At 38.3% G+C, this 24,219-nt stretch overlaps 1 protein-coding gene across 3 annotated transcripts in view; it reads right to left on the bottom strand.

The window, feature by feature from the left end:
• The window catches only part of FNDC3B (fibronectin type III domain containing 3B), a 331,538-nt gene that overhangs the window by 241,206 nt on the left and 66,113 nt on the right, over positions 1-24,219 (bottom strand). For all 3 annotated transcript variants that reach the window (XM_073232085.1, XM_073232084.1, XM_073232083.1), the window contains exon 2: positions 19,828-19,966. In XM_073232085.1, the coding sequence (XP_073088186.1) occupies positions 19,828-19,938 (111 nt within the window). In that variant the 5' untranslated portion in view covers positions 19,939-19,966. The remainder of the gene's footprint in view (positions 1-19,827; positions 19,967-24,219) is intronic.

The following is a 24,219-nucleotide window of genomic DNA, read 5'->3' on the forward strand; positions in this document are numbered from 1 at the left end:
AACAATATGGATGGAGCTAGAGGGTATTAAGCTCAGTGAAATAAGCCAGGCAGAGAAGGACAAGTATAAAATGATTTCACTCATATGTGGCATATAAAAACAAAGAAAAAACTGATGGAACAAAACAGCAGCAAACTCACAGAACCCAAGAATGGACTAACAGTTGTCAAAAGTTAAGGGACTAGGAAGGATGGGTGGGAAGGGACAGATAAAGGGAAAAAGGGGCATTATGATTAGCACAGCACACATAATGTGGGGGGTTGAAGGGGAGCACAGTGAAGGCAGTTAAGCACAGAGAAGACAAGTAGTGATTCTATAGTGTCTTACTATGCTGATGGACAGTGACTATAATGGCGTAGGTGGTGGGGACTTGATAATGGGGAGAATCTAGCATCCGCAATGTTGTTCATCTAAGTGTATATTAATGATACCAAAATTAAAAAAAACTCTACTTCTCCTTCCTAGAATTTACAATTTCAATTAATTAAGCAATTATTTTAGTGCCTGTCTTTCCTTCTTTAATCTGAGCTCTATAAGGACAAGGTATGACATGAAATATGTGGTTAAAACTATGCTGGGCATATAATAAGTGCTCAATAACAATTTCTACTGAATGAAAGTTGTAAAACAAAGAAAACCATTGCAAACAATGGCTGTAAGTTAGAAATTAAGCTTTCACAATATGCAAGTTGAAAGTCCACTTTATTTACTTTCTGTACCATCATTTATCTATTTTCTAAAACAGTTTCTTAAGAAGAAAGTCATTTCAGCTTGAAACTAAACCTGTAATATCCATGTATTTTTGCTTCTTTTAATAATTTATCACAGGAGACACTGTGGTTATATCAAAATTTTTAAAATCAGGAAAACATAGTAACTGGAGAAAACAGGATCCTTCAAAGAAAAGCAGTCTAAACTTCATCCCTGATGCTTCTTCTTATCTTGAATTGGAAGTTATTTCAAGGCAATTTATTTTTCCTGTGCAGTAACTGTGTCAATAATCTTTCAGTCCTAAGTATTCAAATTGTCACCAATGTAAACACATTGTACCATTTTAAGAACTCAAGGAAATCCCTTCAAATCTCTATAGTGATTAGAACATTCCAATTGCTTTCTTGAAACAACTTTTAAAGTCATTCCTAATACAAAAATTTTGATTTAACTTTATTTTTACATAAACAGAACACAACTCGACTACAATAGAATAAAACAAGACTCCGAAAAAAAATTATCCATGTCTTTTTAAAAGTCCTTAGACCAATTCTAACATCACTGTAATAGAGCAGAAACCATCTGCTTTGTGCTTAAACCTTTAGGGATAGACCTATATGCCTATAGAATTAATTTGTTGGGGGAAAAAAAAATCAATGGATGCCAAGACTATGTGCCCCAGATATTCCTTGACAATCCCAAAGTCATACACTCTCTCCTACCTACACTCATAACTGTCAGACATGTCCTGGATGCCGGTTCTGAAAGTGGTATTCACCAGCATTATGGAAAGCCCTAGGCAAAGAAAGGGATTTCTGAATTGGGTTATGCTCCAGATTCTGTCACATTATCTGCCTATCATGTTGCATGACAAGTGTTTGCAATGGTTCCTCAGCAGTCACTGACACCAGGCCACAAATTCAAAGACTGCCCTGAGGCATCCAGCCTTTAACAGCCATTTATGCTGTCCTCTCTCTGCTTACTTAGGCCAATTCCTGACCGCCATCACACTTCTTCTGGGAGAAAGATGATAGGTAAAGGGCTTTTAAGCATCCTACTAAAATACCTCTCTTTAAATGTCAGATCCTGTAATTTTCCCTGCTGCTGGGTTGCTATGGCAACCAGATTATAATCTACCAAGTTACCTCAGAAACCAGGCAAATCTCCTGTGCCCCAGTATCAGTTATTCTGAGTAAGAGCAAAAGTCATTATTTAAGCAAACCCTATTCATCTTTGCCCTGACTTAAAGCATTGTATTATACTGAGGCAGACTGACCACCTTGCTATTTTCACTGTCAATAAAGAAGAGATAAAAATAAAGTTTTGACACACACCAGTTCAATGATCTTTCCCCGACAACAGACATGAATGAGACAGTGGCAGCAGGCTTGCATCACACAGCCTTGAGGAGCATGAGTCACACCCTGGCAGGCTCCCTGGCACTTAACCTTTTGTATCATACAAGTCAGTCAGTCAGTCTCTCCTTCTTTCTCACCCCCATCTCATCCTCCCTCCCTCCTTTTTTCTCTCTCTAGCCACAAAGCAGGCATAACTACTATAAGTTCTTTTAAATACAAAACATAGAGCATAAAATCACTGTCCAGACCTTATCATTTTTCATCCAGTCACTAAGCACTGCCTGCTTTCCCAAAGTCAGCATTAACACAGTTCATGCTGCATTCTGTGTCTTGTCAGAGGAGTGGAAAAAAAAAAAGATGAAGATGTTGCCACTGATATATTTTTTTTCTGAGATGTTAAAATAGAACTACGTTAACCAAATCATAAGAGCATACTTCAGGGTACTATTCCTTCATCAGATCTGTTTCGAATCTGTTAGAACATAGCAGACCAGGAAGCCTCCAAGGATACTGGCTCAGAGCACAGGGGTTGGTATGGGAAGCTTATCTTTGGTCAATACCAGTAATAGGATAAATGGTCTTGATTTGTTTCTTCGTGGGCTTTAGGCCTCATTCAGTTTAAAACAAGAACCAAGCAGCCCAGAAAAACCAAAGGCAGTTTACCAAGGCTTAGTGAAAAATGACTGACCATTCTTCAAAAGTCTAAAGAAGAAAAAAAAAGCAGGAAGTAGAATTAATGTAATTGAACTAAAGGCTAAGCACAGCATCCTGGGATGTTTTACCCAGCAAGACAAAACCAAGCTTTCCTTCAAGGTATAAATCTAAATCTAGTGGTTTCTTACTCATTTAGAAGAGGAAAAGGAAAGCTATCTTTCCAATTTAAATTTAGAGAGGCTGATTAACGGGCAGATCAATTAATGTCTAAGACTACTCCTGAAGGCAAATTCCTAATTCATGTGGCAAATAAAAAATCACCAACCACCTGAGTAAAAGTCACTGCCATTCTGTGCCCATCACAAAAGTTTCTGCTAAGAGGACAGAACTGACGGACCAAAGACCAAATGTCACATTTGCAGCTTTCTGAAAAGTTAAGTCTAATAGCCAGACAATCAAGATACAAACCGTTAGGAGGGCAGATACCTTTTCACTTTGGGAGCTTTCTCCACCTGCCACACTCGGTGAGGCTTGCCTTACTCTAAGCTGCTGCACACAGAAGTGAACACAGCTGACCTGTAGCCAGCATTTATGATTATCTAACAGCTATCTTTAAAGGAAAAAAATGACATGACCTTCAAGCTGCAAGAGTTTCATTAGGTAGGGATTCTATATAGGAATATTAAATAACTTTTAACAAATGACAGTTGACTACATGAGAGGAATAATAGCACCTTTTTTCTACACATATATACACACTCACTCCAGAATCCCAAACTCCACAGAGAAATCCTGGTGTGCTCCACCCAGTCCCTCAAGGGCCCAAACCATCCGTCAATACATACCATTTAGATTCTGGTCTCTGTGCCAGAAACCACAGCTGGCCCCAAGCAAACTGAAAAACAGACATCATTTGTTTTCTGAGTCTTTCCCTTTCCTCCAAATCAAGAAGAGGGAGATGATGAGCTGGAAATGACTAATAATTATATCTGTGGTAGTAACACACATAAAGCAAATGTCCTAAGATTAAAATGTGAGTAGGTAAAAGAGGGAGGTACTTGAAGATGATGCAAAAGTACTGTTTGCCTCACCTGCTCACCTGTCCTGCCTGAAGCCTGAATTCAAAGCTGGCAGGAAACGAACAGGCAGGAAGCCTCCAAGGGTACTTACACACTGGGTCAGAGCACAGGGGATGGTAAAGGAAGCTCATCCTTGGTCAATACCACTCACAGGATAAATGGTCTTGACTTGTTTTTTCCTGGGGCTTAGGGCTCATTCAGTTTAAAGCAAGGAGCAAGCATATTGCAATGCTCCCAAATTTTTAATACTCTGATTTCCTCAAAGGATGAAAAGTTCTAAAGTTGCCCCCCAAAACAAATCATTTCATATTTCTAAAATTAAGTCAGTATGATAAAGCCTACCTTTATCAACTCTTTAACAGCTGTTTTTTCTACAATGATTATATAAACAGCAATTACTTACTAAGCCTTTATGGTCTGTCAAGTACGTTTTACTAAAGAAATTTTATAGATGGGGAAACTGAGGTTTAAAGAGAGTCAATAACTCTTCTAAAGTCACGAAACTACAAAATGCCGGAGCTAGCACTGGAACCCAGCCCTGACTGACCAAAACGAACGCTCTTCTCTTTGACCACGCAGCTTTTCCCTGCAGAGTCAATTCTTTGTGGATTTACTTCAATAAATAGCTAAAGGAGAGAACACACTTAACCAGGTTAAAGTCATGTCTCCAAAGACAGAGGACAAGTTCTCTTCTAGGAAATCTATTCTCACTCCCTGAGCCAGAGCCCATCACTCCCAATATGGCAGTTTGGAGATAACGGATCCCTTACGCAACACCAACAGTTGTTTTATATTGGGCAGGACTGGATTCATTCTCATCAAGTCCTTGTCACATCCTTGAATTCCTCTAGAGTTATTTGATGAACGAATGAGCTAACCCACTGAATATCACAATCACTAGATGTCATTTCTCATGGCCCAGGAGTAGACATAAGAAAAATAAAACATGATTCCTGGGAAAATTCTATCTTAAGCTTTTATGCCTCCCAAAAGCCACCTGCCCTTAAAAAGAAGACAGGAATGGGTTAATACATACCCAAGGAAAGAGAAAACAGATGAACCAAGGAGGACATTTTTATGCACTGAAATTATACCAATGCCTGCTAAAAATATACACATTTGTAAGAGTTCAACAAGCATTTAATGAAATAAGTGCCCTTAGAAGAGAATTAAGACTGAGTTACTGGTAGCTTAGTCTTAATTGAGCAAATATTGATGAGTACTCAGAATGGGTCAGGCAATTCCTCTAAGCATTGGAAATCGAGCCCTAGACAGCACAAAATTCTGCCACCTTGGGATGACAAAATGGAACTTGCATGGGATGGTGGGTTTGGGGAGGTGGCAGAGTAGGGGAGTGTGGGAGTGTTAAAAATAGAACACATTTACAGATAGAGGGAAGGGCTATAAAGAAAATACAATGGCAGCTTGTAAGAAGCTGTACATTTCTACTCTAATTATATACTGCCTTAAATAAAGAGATTCTATTACAAAACGAGCTGCTGTTTACTAAGAATAAAAATATAGCATTAACTTAAATGGAAAAAATGCAATGTAATACAGATGGCCAAAACTAGGTTAAAAGCCTCTTTTAAGAGAGCCACAAATGCCAGAGTCTAAAGTTTCACCTACAGGACTTTCAAGATACCTAAGAATATAAAAGACCAAAATTCTATGTAAGCTTTAGGGTAGCTTTTCCATGGCTAAGAATAACAGCTACCAAATATCCTTGTGCATTTGGAGCACCATTACATTTATTTAAAAATTTTTTTCATTTTATTAAATATATTTTTCACAGAGTCGTTGAGTACCAAAAAAAAAACCTTTTCTTCCTTGAGTTGAAAATTACGTCCACTGACAACAAAATGTGGATCCTGTCATTACCACTTCAGGGTTAATCCTTGTCAAAAATGTTCATCAGGTGAGGTACAACCCCTTTCCACCCCTCAATTCCATCCACACACACCCCTAAACTGGGTTCTAGCCACACTGATGGGGAATCAATGGCTCCGTCCACTTTGCACCTCATCAGCCCTACTCTGGGTGAACTCTGCACATCCAATCTGAAATGTCTCCCCCCATTTAGATCCAGCTACCTCAAGTGTGGTTTTGACTGGGTGAGAAAGAGCAACATGATCTGCCACGACGGGCTAACCACTGTCACCTACCTCTGGCAAACTGTGCACTGAGCCTGAACAAATGATGCTACAGTCAGACTCTCAGGGCCAGGGAAGAAATATACTATAACTGCCTATAATCCCTATATTCCAGTATTTTTTAAACCCACTTCAATGTTGATCATGTCATTCATTTAACACTGTTCTTCCCCCTAAGATAATCAAGAACCAATGTGCTGTGTCCATAAAGAATGTCCTCATCCTTATAACTGACAGAAAACCAATTTTCAATATTTTGTCATTACATATTCTAGAGTTAACTTCTCTGTATCACTATACTTTCTCAATTGCTTAAAATTCACAGTACATTGCCTGATAGTTTGTACCCACTAGCATAAGATCAGAAATGAACACAAATAGGGTTTTGGGGGGATTTCACAGAAGAGAGAGAAGGTCTCCCTCTCCCCACACCACCACTGCACAGTTTATTATTACTTACTTATTTAGGCCTTGGCTTTGCACTGATTACGTGAAACTTATTTAAATCCATACTAAATACAATTATTGAAACCTTGATTATCCAACAAACATTTGCTAAGTAGCTACTATGTGTCAGGCACTTTATTAAAAAGCACTAATTCTAGGATGAGGAAGATGAAATCCTACCAATTTGTGTGTTGGTACAAGAGCAGAAAATAAAACTAACTATAATAAAATATGAGTATTTGCTATTAAGTGCTATGGAAACTAAGAAATGACTGAGAAACCAGAAACAGTTACATTTGGGAGTGATATTTAAATGGAGAATGAGAGACTACAAGATAAGCAAAAGATCACACAAGCAAAGCACATGGAGGCCTGAAGCACATATGTTTAGAATTTCCATGCTGCTGTCATGGCGTATGCATGAAAAAGGGGTAAAGGTGAGCCTGCAGAAGCAGGCCAGCACCACCTCAGAAAAGCCTTTGTTAGGCCCACTTAAATGTCTGGACTTTATCCTGTGAGCAAAATTTTGCAGCAGAAAAGTGACATTATTAGGTAATTCTGATAGCAGTGAAAAACTCAAACTGAGATTGGAGACACTGGATAAATGGAGACCAATTAAAATGTTAATGCAGCATCCATTTGTGACATAATTCAGGGATTATGTTGTGCAAAGTAAGAGTTTTCAAAAATAACTGCTGGCTTAACCTTTCATAGGGCTATTCAGATCACAGGGCTTGTTGCTGACAAGTTCTGCCCTGTCTACCAACAGGAAGTTTCTAAGATTACGGAGGTGTAGTAATGTGCATGGCTATCCAAACCACAACTACTTAATTTTTTCCTACTTCCTGTCACTCTCTAATTCTGCTATCTAGCTGGGATTCTGCCATGTCCATTTCCATTACCACTATCACTGACAGGCATCCACAGTCCTCCCATCTCATGAGCCTCCTCCTCTATTTTTTCTTCCTTTACTCCTTCTCTTTGGTTTCTTGGCTTCTGCCCTTAAAAAGCTAACCCCAAGAGCATTCAGCAACCAATCTAGCATCCCTGTCTTTTACTTTTAGTCACCAAGAAGTCACGGTGGATGATGTCATTCACCTACTACATTTTTTGGTTGGTTTGTTGACTAAAAGGAAAGGAGGACTAGTAGAATCAGTAGAATTAATGGGAAACAAATACAGTTATGAGTCAAAGGAAAAGCATTACTTATTTTCAAGGGACCAACAGTTAACTGTATCTCCAAAACATCAATTTCTTAAATACTAAATAATTCCATTTTGAACTAGTTAATTTATTTTTTATATTTTGAAGTTACAAAGTTTGCCTTTTATCATGTCATATATTCACAAAAAAATGTTGGAAAACTTAAGGACTCAGAATTTAGATATGAAAAACCATACTACCTAAACTCAATCTTTAAATTAAAAAAAAAAGAATCTTAAGTACTTATGAGTTTTAAAAAAAATACATAATAGCATATATTTCTTCTACATGTTTAAGTGTGGTTTTCCTGCCATATGACTTACTGAGGTAAAATTTGATGGAGTTCAGGCCCAACCTGTTTTCTAAGATCAGCTAACCCTTGAACAACATGGGTTTGAATTGCACAGGTTCATTTATACATGGATTTTTAAAAATAAATTCATTACAGTACTGTAAATGTATTTTCTCTTCCTTATTATTTCTTAATAACATTTTCATTTTTCTAGCTTACTTTATTGTAGGAATATAGTGTAGAATACATATACGAAATACATGTTCATTGACTACGTTATTGGTAAGGCTTCTGGTCAACTGTAAGCTATCAGTAAAGTTTTGGGCAGTGAGTCAAAAGTTATATGTGGATTTCAATTGCATGGGGGGTTGTGCCCTTAACCCACAGGTTGTTCAAAAGTCAACTATAACATCATAGCATATAAAGACTGAGTGAAGACACTCTCTGCTCCTCTCATTTTAGTTTCCATATTTTAACTAACAGTTTAAAATTCAACTAAGGTACCCAAGATACACAATGAGAAGAGCATCTCAGATCACAGCTGAGTCCAAGTTCTAGTTCTTTCCCTCCTATTTCCTCATCTGAAGAGACACCTACCTCACATGTACACTTAAGGGGCGGAGCAACCCTAGAACAGCTCTGGAGAAAGGCCTCAGACATACTATGTGCCAAATAAACAACTGTTACAGCACTTCTTTTTCTTCAAATTTCTAACAGTGATACATTTCAGTTGAGAAAAAATGTGGCCTCTAATTGATAGAGTATAGATTTCTTTTTTTAATCAGATCTGCCATGTTTCATGTTCGCAATAAAATCTAAAACCAGCCAACTCTTACCTCTGACCAAATTTTCTATTTGGGAAATATTCTGGCTTCCCTTAAAGTCTCACCTCCCAACTCACTCACATTCTAGTGTCTGTTCAGCTTCTGTGGATTTCAGTAACAATAGTGACTTTGGAATCCATTCACAGCAGTTCTGAAATGTAATCCCTTTACACCTACAAAATGGTTTGAATTACTTGGAAATGCTTCTAATTAAGATTATCATAATGAAAGTCAACAATAAAAAGTAATCAAGTAACACTACAGTATGTGGAAATTTCCTATTAAATGCTCAAAACTCTAGGAAGAGGACCCTTTTTGACCCATATTGCTGCCTTCTCAAAACACAGGAAGAATTAAATTTGGCCAGATTCTTAAGGAACATCAGGCATCGGCCTTTTTAAACACTTAAGAAACTAGTTTGAGATATTATCCACCATACAATCCTAGAAAACAAAATTATACATCTGAATATTTAAGACCATTAAAAAGTTGAAAGAAACTGTCCACATTTAAGGTTTCAAGTCAAACAGACTGAAGAGAATTACATAAAAATGTAATATTTTTAGATTTTCTTTTCTAGACTCTAATACTAGAGCTTTGTAAGCAACTGTTGCAGAGCTGAGCACATTTATACTCTCTCTCAGTCTTGGAAGAATGACATCTCTGAGTGCATGCACATACCGATCTGTATAAATGAACAGATTATTCCAATTCTTCCCTCATTCTTCACCGAGTCCAAATTCAGGACTGACACTAGTCTCTGCAGACAACGAAGGAAAAATGTGACAAAGATTTTCCAACCAGCCCTCCCTTCCTCCTCACACACCCTCAGCACACACAAGCACACAGTAGATTCTGTGCACATCTCTAACTCGGGGCCAGTTTATGCACCATGACATCAGTGCAGTATAATGAGCCAATTTTAAACTCCATCTGGGACAAATAATGTCCAGGCACACTGTGACTTCTTTTGTTTATATACACTGACTAAATATGTCTTGGTGGTAAATGAACTAACTCTTACGATTTATTTCCCAAGGCCTCCAAAACAATATTCAGCACCCCTGAAGCAACCCCTGCCTCCAGTTCTCTTTCCAAGGCTATGCGTAAGTGATTTTTAACAGAACACATGATTTTGAAACATACAATTAAACATCTTGAAGAGAGTCAAAGTCCAAACAGCCCTTCATCAATCTAAAACAAAGAAAATGAGGAGCTCACTAAGCAAATGGGTGCAGTGTCATGGCTCATAGTACAAATAACTCATGACACTTAATTCTGCATTCCCCTTAAGAACAGGAATATGCAGAGGTGAGAGATTTAAGAAATGCTCACGTAGCAAAGTGGCCACTTTCTCTCTAAAGGATAAGCTTAGAATTTTGTTTTTATTCTGGCACGGCTTAAGAGAAATAATTATAAATTCAGAATGAAAGACAAACAATCTAATAGGTTCAAGTCTTACAACAAGTTTTCAGATTTCCTAAGACATAAAAACTGTGCCTCTGGGATGATGTAATTTTTGAATGGAAATGAAAGGCGGGGTTTGGGAGGAAAAGAGGGCAGACAAAAAGGCCCTCTCCTGGCTCCCAGGGAGGAGGAACCCCGCCCAGCCTGCTCTGGCCACCACCATCTCTCAGCAGCCACTGACCCCAGGCAGAACTACTCTCCTGCTGTTAATCTCGGGAGAGAACCATCCCCTCAGGGAAGAAAGGGGGCAGCCCAGTAACCCAGGCCTCAGACAACTTCACTCCCAACTCCTCCAAACTCACCCCATGCCCCTGGCAGGCCTCTGACACTACCACTACTGCTCGGGCTGCAATTCTCCGAAGCTCCAGAACCAGAACCACTGCCACTTTCCAGAGTTAATGTGAAGATAACATAACAAAGAGGAATACTCGTCTTTATGAACTTCACACTTTACTACTATACAAAACCAGTCCCATGTCTCTCAGTACTGCTTACCTAAACAAGACAAAAGAGTATGCCCAACCAAAGCAATTCTACCCTTCCTGGAAGGCAGGACATAAACGTATGAAAATCCCAGTTCTGTGATTTGTTAGGTGCAAGTATTTAACCTTTCTTGCCTCCAGTTCTGTCTGTAAAAATGATCACCATCTTGTAGGTTGTGTAATTACTGTATGAAATGATGTATATAAGCACTTAGCACCATTCCTCACACCTCATAAGCCCTCAAATAGTTATTATTCATTCCTTCCACCCCAGAGGGAACAAAGAAAAATCAAGATACCAAATAAAAGTAATTCTTTCCAATAGTTTAACTTAATTCCCACAAGTAACCACTTAACAAAAAGTTGAGACTAAAAGTCTTCTGGTGATCAGAAAACTTACAAATAACATTCAAGTCTGAGGTAAACGCCAAAAATTTAGTTAGATACTTGGAATTCTTGAAATGTCAAAATCTTACCTTTCATGTGTGTCTTTTACACTGATAGGCACTGAAGGCACTGAACTCTCTGGAAGAGTCAATCTTACTGAATCTTTTAGCCTCTGTCTGTGCCCCTTAGTTTCAGAATCGTTGTTAGAAAATGAGCCTCTGCCCCCCTCCAAAGGAGCACACACTTGATGTAATGCCTACTTCAAGGCTCCAAAGCAGCGTGAAGCTGTGCAGTGTGGAGAGGCAGTCAGTAACTCTCAGTTCTTGACTGTGAGAAAACCTCTTTATGAAACTGAGAACACAGAGACTCTGATAAGTAAACTGGAGGTGAACACCCATCTATTAAAGGGTAATATCCTCTGTCACCCAACTCCACCCCTCAAGTGATTCCTGGGGTCTTTAAAACAGGCATTATGCATACAATAGAGTATATATATATGCCTACAGTCTGATTTCCTATCACAACTCTTAGAAAAAAAATATTAATGCCATTTCACTGAAATTCATAGTATATTTGTATTTTATATTATACTTTCACTTTGTCATGACTAAATTCACTAAATAAATTATAAAGAAACAACCATTCTATAAGGACACTTATTATAATATCTTTCTGCAAGTCGATGAGAATTAATATAGGTCTTAAGTAGACTCATTTTTACCAATGCAAAACAAAAAGTAAAATGGTGAAATCAGAACGGATGAATGAGGTGCATAACGGGCCAATTTAGCTACCAAGCAACATCACTAAACAAAGCACATGTGTTGGTGTGTCATGGCTTATCCCCCAAAACTAAAACAACAACTCAACATTCCACTGTAAAGACCAAAGAAACTTCTATCTGATGTAGTAACGTGCTTCAGTGCTCAAGTTTTCTAACTACTTAGAAAACACAAGAAAATCTTAATACCTCTTAAATGATGTAACTGGATAACAGCACAAGTCCACTTTACTCCAAATCTAGGGTTTGGCTCACAAGAATTTATTTCCATTTTTTCAAGATAATAGAAATATAACCCTAATAACAGCTGACTGATATAAATACTCAATAGTCAGCCTGCCCTCAAACCTAGACCAGTTTCTCTTGGCTCTCTGCCCAATTATTTGCAAAGCAGAAACCCTTGGCAAAGTAACATTCAAAATGTACACTATCTATTTATTCAAATGCACATCAACTATACTGCAAGGAGCAAGGCATGAACAGTAAAAAGTGGATCTAGGAGAGACAGGGTCAAATTATTCTAGTTAATGATCATGCTAAACACACCTGCTGCCCATAAAACACATTTCCTCTCAGCAACCATCCGATCTGCTAAGGAAAAAGGCCCAGAGCTAAGAAGCAATACCAAGGTATGCATGAACGCCAAAGGAACTGGGAATTGTTTCTGCCAGAGGCCCACCACAGTTAAGCTTCAATTTATTGTAACCTTAGAGCTGGCCAGAAAATTACTAAGAGGCAACTAATTCTGGCCAATCCCAATTTAAATGAGGAAACTAATATAACCTGAAGATAGCTAAACCCAAAATTACCTAGACACAGTATTGTGATACTTCAGCAACTGGCTTGCCTCAGCAGGCTATTTTTTCTATCTGCATTTTGAACTCAGGCATTAATGTTACTAATTTCATGCAGCTTGCTCACAATTGTCTTGTCTCGAGTGTAATGCATATAATTTCTATGTAGTCATATTTTTAAGTCAATTGTTTGGACAAAAAATAAAGTTTGTCAACATGAAAACGATTATGGGCAAACTTATGTCTTAACACATTCTGGATAGAGAAGTGTCCCATCTTTCTTCCTCAGTGTATGTATGACTTTTACTGCACTATGAGATATATGGATGGCTGTCACACTCCATTCAACATGATAAATGTTTTCAAAAAAAAAAAGTAGAAATTAGAGGTTGGACATCTACTAAACTTAATCTTATTTAAAGTTAATACAGAAATGATCTAAATAAAAATGCCTCATCTAGAGGTAATACCAGGAAAATTTACTTTCAAAAAATGTTCTATTTCAGTATTTAAGGAAGACTCAATTCTTGAAGACTATAAAAAAGATTATAAACTCAAGTATTTGCAGTTCTCCCCTTGGAACACTGATACCTCGCATCTGTGTTTAATGTCCCCTAACTAGTCTGTAAACAGTAAAACCAAGGTGCCTGGTCGTTTCTTCCGCCCTTCCTGTGCTTTGGTGAGTGCTCAATGTGGCACCAATTGGGGGCTCAAATGTTGTTCACTGAAAAGCAGAAGCCAAAAAAAACAATACATGAGTTCTAACTTACAAGATGTATCATTGAAACCCTTCTACAAAGCCACATGAACCGGAGCCCATACTAGTTCATTTAACTAGTCATAAGAAAGTAGCAAACTAGGAGGCTTAAAAATCACTTCACAAGTATGATATTCAATGAGTGTGGTTGAAAAACCTTAAATATTTTTGCTCTATTGAAAACACAGTATACTTTAGCATAAGATGCAATTTCAAGGGTAAAAAGTTAACAATTTCCAGGTTCTATACTCGGAACTCAGGCAAGTTTAGAAACTGAGTGAAGAGGACAGAGTTGGAACTGATGATGACATTTACCATCTAAAGAAGGGAGCTGTTACTTTTTACCAATCAGTTGTTGCCAAGAGTGAAGACCAGCCCAGTGTTATCAGTCTTCTGGGTTTTCCACAACAGGAAGATCCAGAATGTTATGTAAATAGCCCAATTTTTAAATATTGACACTTAATTATTTCTTGTTAACTTTGAAGGTTATAAAAAAAAATGCCTGTACAACAAATGAAATAAGTAGCCAGTTTTCAAGCCCTGGTTTAGACGAATTAAATTTGTTCATTTCACGCACCTTCATCTATTCTGAGGGATTTACTGAATGTTACCTGAGACACCAGGCACAGCCTGAACACAGTCCCTGCTCTCCTGGAGTTTATAGCATAACCAGACAGTGAAACATTGTGGTAACTTCAAAACAATCATAATATTAAAGCCACCGTAGAGTTTAAAACTGCCATTATTTTGCAGCACAATCTTGCCATGCCAGTGTTTTTCCTTAATACTCTCCTTTTTGAAGGTAGCCCAATTTCTACCATTTGAAGGACACTGACTACATCTTGTATCTTATTATTATTGCCTTTGGCTAATTAAATTCTGAGGTGTCTCTCAACCCAGACAGCTCAGAGCTGTCATAATTACATGTCATATGTTGTAATTATTGTGTGCCAAATAAAACAACACCCTCTGATAATATGGCATCAACATTTTCCTTTATGAGACAGAGATTATGCATAGGGCCATGCCTTTTTGAAAGCCTTTGTAGTGAGTGGACTTGATAAACCTAAGGCAGGGAGGATTATAAAATCAGACCACAGACCTGGATAAACTCCCACCTTTTTTACAGTAAAAAGATCCACAGAAGCAGGGGTGGCTGCCTGTGCTGCTGGAAAACAGCCCTGGTTGGGGGGCACTTGTAATATATACCTCTGCAGAGTTCGTAATTTCGAGGAACAGACATCAAGGGGCCAGGGGTGGGCCACCAAATGGGATCTATCAGAAGACAGACAGATTGCCTCCCAAGAATATAGAATAGCAGAGGTTCCAGAAAAGGGATCATGGAATGTGCAGGTAGTTTGTTTGGGGCACCACCAATTAGCTCTCCATTGAATATATTATCCCTGTAGAGTATTCTCATTTCATAAAACAAACTGATTACAACAACTCCTGCAAGTGAGCTCTCTAGTCAGGCTCAACCTCCCCACAGACACTTTTCCTAGCCTGGTCTGGTTTCCTGCCTGCCTAGCCCACCCCCTGGTCCATACCTCCTCTGTGTTCCCAGGGCACTGATACTTTCTGCAATCCAAGTGCTTCTCTTGTGGCTCTGCACATGTAAACACTACTTTTTTTTTCTTGTAAACCACGTTTCGTTCCCCAACTAAACTGGCTCATTCTTTTAGGACAGTGTCTTATTCATCTTTGTGTCACCAGCACCTAACACAGTGCAGGCATGGAAGACATTTGATAAATGCTTATTCAAATGAACAGATCTATGATTCAGCCCACTCCTTAATTCAGTCATAAATCCTACCCTCTCTTCTCCTACCCTCAATCCTTTCTATCCCAAATATTAAGGAAAAGAGGCCAACAGCATCTTCACACCAGAGGCTTTTATACTTTGAGTGGAAGAGAGAAAATGGATGGCAGTCTGCAATAGTAATTTTCTTTAAATATTTGCCCAAGTTGTACATTTCTCATACAGGTTGATGCTGAAGAGTCTGACCCAAGACTGAGCTTCTCTATACTTGTTTTCCCAAACCCAACATTTGACCAGCCTAACTCTACTTTCAATCCAAGTTCTAACCTCTAAAATAGGATTCTATCACAAAAGGAGCTGTTGTTGTGTAACGTTATTCAGGAATAATGGCTGCAGCCTCTATTTCAACTGCCAGCCTCATTCTCACTTGAATATCCTTCTTTATCCTGGGCAAACTTCCCAAGAACTATTTATTCATTTTTACACTATACTGACTGTAAAACTCTTTCTGAGTCCCCCTGAAATGGTAGCTATCAGTATATTTATATATAAAGAGTAAACCTGTGTGGTAAGGGGATTTAAACTACTGAATTCAAGAAGGGGGCTGTCAGGGAAAAAGTTATTAAGAAGACACCAACCAGAACATAAAAGGTCACTGGATTAGAGGGAGAAGCATACTTGAAGTAAAAGACATGCTGATGACGAGCACCATCTGAATGTGGTAAGTTTTAATATGTTTAATGTTCTGTCTGGAAATGTGTACTCAAAAGAATGCTCCGAAAACTCTGGCTGTGTATTCTGTCTAGGGGAAACAAAGGCTTTCAAAACGAAGAAACCAAAGGGGGGAAAAACCTCATTCTCAGTAATATGACGTGCTAAAGGTTGACCAACAGAAATAGCTGAAGTCAAGAGAACTGGACTTGGCTGCAGCAACTTTTAACCTCCGGTCTCTCAGGGCAAGCTTGTTAATATGCAATCCTGAGCCCGCAGAAGAGATAAGCTTTCTATTTACATTTCAGGGGATCTATTTCCTGAAGAAGAGGCATTAAGAACACTCATTAGCAACTACTATTCTGCAAGCTTAAAAAAAAAATAAAGACATAAGAAATATGATAAACAAAACATGTACTGGCTGCCCTTTAAGATGCTCTAGTCAGGACCAGGAGGAATCTAACTCTATCCCCACCTCAGTGACCCCTAAGTCAGAGCATACATGAGAGGAGTCACTAAGAATATAAGAAGATAAAGTGGCACGTCACCCTCATGTAGGTCATGTCACAGATTAAATTAGCAGATCGGTAAACTCTTCACTAACACTTCTGTTCTTAACCTAAGGCTTTAACTATTGGCTGCTGTAATTTAAATGGTGGCTGCTAAATATAATCCTTCTTCAGAGATTATTGAAATATTAAGCTAATAGAAAAAGTTGGAAATTGGGCTATTTACTCTTTCAGGCTTAAAACTAGCTGCTACATTTTTACATCTCTAGGATGTGCTAGAAGTCCATAACAAAAACAGTTAATGTCAATTAGGTTATGAAATGAAGGCACCAATGTTCTGATTACTGAAGAACACTCACTGTAATTTATTTAATCACACACTAAAACTCAGGTTGAAATCTGACTTTGTAACTCAATAATAGTAAGCAGTTAGGCATATTAGAGGAAGCAAACTTTATTTAGCTATGTTGATCTATTCAGAGGTAGAACAATTATAGTGAAAAGCAGAAATACTTTATTTAGAAAACAAAAGTTTAAAATAAAGCTATTCAATTTCGCTCCTAGGTGTATATCCAAGAGAAATGAAAACATACATCCACACAAAAATTTGCACACAAACATTTATAGCACCATTATTCCTAATAGCCAACAAGTGGAATGTCCATCAGCTGATGAATGGACAAATAAAATATGGCATATCCACACAATGGCCTGTTATTTGGCAATAAAAAAGTGTAAGTTCTGATACGTGCTACAACATGGATGAACCTTGAAAATATTATTCTAAGTGAAAGAAGAACAGACACAAAAGTCCACATATTGCATGATTTTGTTTTACAAAATGGCCAGAATGGGAAAATCATCTACAGAGACAGAAAAAAATACATCAGTGGTTGCCTAGGAATAGGGAAGAGAAGGGAATGGGGAGCGGCTGCTACAGGATGTCTGTCTAGGTGATTAAATGTTCTAAAGTTAATTGTAATCATGGTTGCACAATTCTGTGAATACGGTAAATTCCACTGAATTTAAATAAGTGAATCACTTTAAATAAGTGAATTACATGGCATGTAGATTCTATCTCCACAAAGCTGCTAAGTAAAGCTACTAAGTTGCCTCTGTCTACATGGTGTCATTGCTTGTTCATTTTTTAGTTAATAATATATATTTTTTTAATCTTCATTCTTAATGAGGATGGCTTTTCATTTTAACAAAATAATCATCCTGTTCCTGCTACCTATATAAAATGACAAACCAAGGTTTCAAACATAATGTGACTTTAAATAATGAAAATATACAGTCTCTTACTTAGAGAGCCAAAACAGAGCAGAGAATATTGCCAAGAACTCATACTAACTAAATCCAGAAAACATCAGGACAAAAATCAGGAGGAAGGCTGTGGAGATTGAAGGGCTTTCTCATAACTGTGGTGGTTCTTTTGCATATACAGAAATGTTTAGAATGTCCTCTGCACAGCTGCAAAGTATTAAGAATGCTGTAAACACATACAAGGTAAGCTTCTCCATACACACTCCAACAGAAATATAGAACCAGAGCCAGACAGTTTTCTCTGGTGTGTCCTCTGTGTCCCGATCCTTTAACAGACTCCCTGAGCACCACACTGTACAGGCTCCTTAAGAGCAAGCAGCAAATACCAACAGGTGCCCCTGGCAAGCTCAGAAAACTCATGCAGTCTCAGGCTTCTTAGGTCCTCATCTTTGGCGCTTTTTCTTTCTGGTGACCCTCACTGCTCCTCTTTCCCCACCTCCTCTCTATAGTTTTTGGTTTCGCTTGCTCCCTGGATCTGTCTACCTTTTGCTCCCTAGTCCAGGTTCCATACACAGGCCCTGAGGATTCTACCATACCTAATAGGCCAAAGCTAAATGTTAGGACCCAAGGAAAAAGCAGAGGCTTGAGAGAATGAAAGAGACACAGGATAGGATTCTAGGAACAGAAAGAGAAAGAAAAATGTCAGGTACAGAGGCCACTGCCTAGGCTGAGCCATAGGGACACAGAGGGAATCAAGGCATGATAAATCTTGGGCTGATCCTACTGAGAGGGATATTTCAAACACACTCTGCCCACCTAACAATTGTACACCTTTAAGGGATATTTAGGTTTAATACCAATCAATAGCTTGGCCCACATAACCTATGAATAAATGTTAATGCTTCTAAAAAATGTTAGTATTTTTAGCACAAACATATTTACTAGTTAGAAAGACTGAACATTTCTTCCCAATGAGATTTTTCAAAGTGTACTTCCAGTTTGAGAAAGCTTGATATGTGACTGCAATATAAATGCTCCATCATGAAGTCAGCCAAAAATCAGGGCTATGGAGTCAAGGAAGGGGGTTTTGTTGTGCTGGGTAGGGGAAAGGTCTAGTTGCCTATATGTTAAGATAAAAGATCATACATTATGTTGGAAATGATCCAGCAGGGAGAGAAACTGAGGAGTCAGGAAGGGAGGTATCTGCATCAGTGTCAAGAAAGGATGAAATTTATCCAACTGACAAACATTTATTGAGAACCAATTAGATGTTCTTTGTTCTTGAGGTTCACAGTCTAATGCAGAAGACAGTAATATAATTATTAATCAGTAAAATAAGATCCAAGAGGTATGTACAAAGTATTAATGTACTATGACAGATTTTGGGGTTCACATACTGATGTCAAATAAACAGCTAACTTATTTGAATTATTAATACATTTTGGGTAAATAGTTTTCAAGCAATTGTTCCCAATCCTACTTTTCATGAGACAAAGACTTTTACTTTTTGCTTCTAAAGAACTGCACAAAGACAGAATGATATTTATTTATTTAGTACAAGACTGAGTAAACCCAGTTTTTGTAATCAATAAAAAGTTTTAAACAGTTCAATCTAATATATTTTTTTAAGTTTTACTCACTGTTCAAACTTTTTTCTTAAGTGCTACATAAATGAGTTCAGAAGTACCCTTTTTATTCTGCAACATTAAATAACGAGAGACAAAGAAGTTTTACAGAAAATAAGTACTATCTCTGAGGAGCAGTCTCTACATTTGGAAGGACTGGAGCCAGGGTCGGTTCACACCGACCTGTGCACCTTGTTGCAGTCAGTCAATACCTATGTGAGATCAAAACCTGCCCCATCCTGAGTATCCTCCTCTGGCCACCCAGGTGATCCAGTTGAGCACAATATATGACATGAGCAACAGTCATTTTACTCCAAAGATTTGTACATACTTTCAAAATGACTCACTTCAACTCCATGCTTCAAGAATACTAACTGAATGGGGTAAGACTTACTGGTCTGAAAAACTACAATTCCTGGTATTTCCAAAACTCAGTAATTCTACAACAAAAATACCTGTTGAGCCCCTCATGTTCAGAATCACAGATCTTTGACTCAAAATAAAGCAATTACTGGGTTAATGTTTTCTCCTTAGATGATCTGATTAAACTCCCTCTTTCTACACCAACCTGCTGAGCTGCATCTCCATTCACCAAATGAGGCATCATGGCTACCTCTCCATTCAGCAGTGGTGGCAGTTCCAGAGGGATCTGGTCGGTCATCATCATTGTGACATACATTCATGGAGAATTTCCCTCAACTGGCTTCCTGCAAAAGAAACACCAATTTTACAAAGGACTCCAGAACACAAAAGTCACCTATAACAACAAGTCAGTAACTTCAGTGTACCGTCATGAGGCCAGCTGAAAATCAAATTATTCTAATCATAGAGTATTGTATTACTGTGTCAGCCCTAGGAGAGGGAAAGCAAAAGCAGGGAGACAGACTGAACTAGGAGACCACGGACTTGAGTCTCCAAGCAGCCATGTGAACATAACTTCCCATGCCTTGACTTTGTCGTTTAGTTCTAAATTTTTTAAATATATAGATAATAGTAACTATCCCACCCCAGAATCTTTCTGGGATAAAATTAGAAAGATATGAAGACAGTAAAGTATCAAACAAAAACTGGTAGTATTATTATCTGTAAGGTAATTACAGAATATAAAGCCAAAAAGAATGACCCAGAGAACCTGTTTCCCTTTCATTAGGATCAAAATACTATTCATAAGTGGTTAATCCAAGCAAGTAAACAAAAGTTAAATACCTATGCTGCATCTGTAGCAATTTCTGACTTTGCATTGATTTGGTAATTAATCATGTTCTGAAATTATCTTTCTCCCATCAGTTCCTTGAATTGAATTAACCTGTTGCATTATTTACATCTTTACCACTTGTGCATATCTCAGAGCTTTTTCTGTAACTCAAACAGTACCCAGGGTACCTTGTGCAGAGGAGAGCTGAAAGGTAGATTATATTGTTTCCATAGAATAAATGATTTTCATACTTATATTCAAAGCAACACAAAGCCCGCTTTCATTCTATAACAGCACCTGCCACCAATACAACAAACAGGGAAGTAACAAATTCCTATTTAGGACTGTAACTTGTTCTTTAAGAAATATTCATTTCATTTATACCTAAAATTAATAGCACAAAAAGTTCAATAGTATGGACAAAGTAGAATAAACAAACACATACATGCACACTATTTTAAGTCAGTTCAGAAACAAACTGCGACAATAACTCAGTTAAAATTTTTATCATTCATAACAAAGTCCCCCAAAATTTCAAATTCAAGGGTATTCAGTCAATGAACCCTTTAATACTAAATATCCAACTAAGGCAAAACAGTGGGACAAATTCTTTAATGGTTGTCTTAAATTTGTCTCAGGTGTGACAGAAATTTATCATTTTTGAACACCTCCATTCTGAACATTAATACCTCCCTCCTCCCCAAAGCCCCCAAAAAGTAACTCCTTCCCTAGAAGTATCAAATGATACATAAAAGCCACCCAAGAGATTATAAACTTTTTTATATTAAATAGGTAAAATTCTACACTATTCATTATAGCCCCATTTGGAGAAACTACTTATTTTAAGCACCTAACAACCAAGGCTTATCCCAACTAGGGAAGCACATTCTATAATAACAGCTCTTATAATTCAGTGTTAATAGTACCATCATGCTGTTTTATGAGGCAATTACTCAGTTTCTAAGCAAATAAAAGTACAAAACACACAGCCCAATAGTTTATCCTGATGAAGGAAACAGAACTTCCACAATAAAATTAACTAAAATAATTCCATTGACACTATCATGACATCACTGTGTGATTTCTGAGGTCAGATGATAAGAGTACTGATGTCCATTTCAATATGATTTCCAAAATACTTAATCCTACACTGCATGAGGAAAGAATGACTATTTTCCTCAGACTGCTGATATTACACAGGCCTATTTCTTAAGTGTAATGTTTTATTTAATGGTTCTACAAAATTTCAGGTTGGATAAAATGGGCAGTAATTTACAGGAGGGGTCTGGATATCTACAGAGTATCTAGGGAGAAGAAGTCCTCCATGCTCACTTCCACCTTTTCCTCACTCCTCCGCAAGAAGAGTTCCATGGCACTGGCTATGGAGGTTGCGGTGCCGATTATGGCTCTGTCTTCTCTGCTTGTCTGCTGCTCAAGCAGTGACTGCCAAGGCCCTCTCCCACATGCGACAGTGCAGGTCATCTCCACAGAAGCATAAGGATGGAAGCTGCTCTCTTGTTCAACCCATCAAGGTGGCAGGAGTTGACCAACTTCCGGGCCTGCACCAAGGTTTCAGTCTGTAGGTCTTTCCATCAGGCCAAAGTACAGTAAACAATGATAGGTTTGGAGGGTCTGTGCGGGTGGGGGTCCTTCAGTCCCAAGTCAGGATGTGCCTTGGGCTGAGTGTATTTATGCTAAACATGGTCCAAGCCAGCTAACAGAAGTTTTCAGTATCAGGGTTTGAGACTTAAATCCAATTAATGGTGCTATTTTGTTCCTATTTCTATTTCATGATATGGGAAGGGGTTACTGGGTGTTGCAGGTTGGGTAGGAGGACACAGTTGTGATTTAGAAAAAAATTCAGGCAGTCCTGGCCCCCTCTCCCTATTACCAAAGAATGTCTCAAGGACAAAATTGTATCTAACACTGACAATTCCAATTTAAGAGACCTGGTTGGCATTGTGTTAAACAATGGAACTCGCTGTCAACAAGACATGGCAATCCAGCCCTGCTAGGCAACATTCTTGTACACAGGTGTCAAGTCCAAATTAGGGAGTTAGACTCAAGGTTCTGCAAGTGTAAGATAAGGGGATAGGCCCCAAGGCCCACAAAGCTCTTACAGGATGGGAAAGCATGGGGACCCACACAGAGTAGAAAAAACCCCAAAGAAACCAAATCCACTGGCAAAAAGAAATAACTGCATTTGCTTTTAAAAATTACATAGGCAACTTTGGGTAATGCAGCTATTCTTATATTTTTTAAAAAAAGATGTCTGAATCCAATTGTTCTTCCTCACTAGATGATGGAGAATCCACCTCACAGATGGGCAGTGTTCACTGGAGATTATTGGGAGGGGAACAAGAGAAAGATAAGAGAAATGGTATATAAAAGAAAGTCAACTATTTATACAATCACTCATCACACAGTGGAAACTTATAAACATCATATACTCCTAATGCCTCAACTCAGCCACACTGTTAATCACAGAGAAAAATGAGAAAATTAATAAAGTGAATAAAAGCCACTGCGAACCCTGGCACAGAGTCTCACCTCTCCATAACTAAAGCTGTGGATCGTTTCCCTAGGCTACCAGCTCACTAAAATCCAAAGCCTGTTTCCTCATCCCTAAAACTTTCACCAGAGGCAAACCAGACTTTATCCTGACTGGATACCAGGTCAGAGATTCATCCAGATGGGACACACAGCAATATTTAAATAGTGTTTTCCAGACTCCATGCACATACACGGAATACTTTCATCTGCAATGTAAGGAATATACGGAAAAAGCAATAAATTATCTCTAAGCAAGATAATGCCCAGCTATTTAAGAAGGCAAACTGCCTGCCAAGTTGTCCTTTAAAATTATCATGGAATAGAAACATTTTACTGCCACGGACTGTTAGAAAGGAGAAGATAAAAGGCAAGAAGGAGAATTATAAAAGAATGAACAGATGTAAAACATAAAACTTAAGATATACAGAATTTTTTTGGTTATTCCCCATTCGTGGGGGGGGGTTTCAAAATACAAATGGCAAGTCAAATATTCAGGTTGTAAACTCGGAAAACTACATTGCCCTAACCATTAATGGTTAAAGGTCAAGTTGGGCCAGTAGATTTGGGCAGGCTTGCCAGGCATCAACCATTCAATGGTGACAGCTTCCCAAAGAGTCTCCTGTTTTGACTAGCAACCCAAACAAAACTACACATGTACTCAACTGAAACAGGCATGTCTCAACCCCACTGCTTTGAGGAGACCTAAAGAATGTGACATACATCAGAGAGCTGACAAACTTTTTTCAGTGGAATTAAATGATGAAGCAATGAATGTCTAAGGCTCACTATCCAGTTAACTTTAAGGACCAGAACTTACTTTATCTGTAATGAATGTGGATGCAAAGTACACATTTTCTCACTTCATTACAGAGCAGGCTGGCCATAACTATTTTTTCTTAGGGATGTGGAGTCACTGCTTGCATCACTACCAATTCAGGCACAAGGGGATGTACCAGGGAGTTACAAAAGCATTTGACCTTACATATTTAGAGAAATTCACCCCTACTTGGAGTTCTTATGTGTAATTTTCATGTCTTTTTCTCTGTCATCAGTCAGTACTGTATGTAAATCTCACCCCCACAAATCTCTGGGCCATACCTTATCTTACTTGGGCTGGGAAGCCAGATTGCTAGTTATGAACACAAACAGGAAGTCTCTGTGGGGTCTCTGAAGCCCCCCTGCATGCCCTGTACATTCCTCCTTCACCTTTTG

Source organism: Manis javanica, chromosome 3 (assembly GCF_040802235.1).
Source record: "Manis javanica isolate MJ-LG chromosome 3, MJ_LKY, whole genome shotgun sequence".
Taxonomy (NCBI): domain Eukaryota; kingdom Metazoa; phylum Chordata; class Mammalia; order Pholidota; family Manidae; genus Manis; species Manis javanica.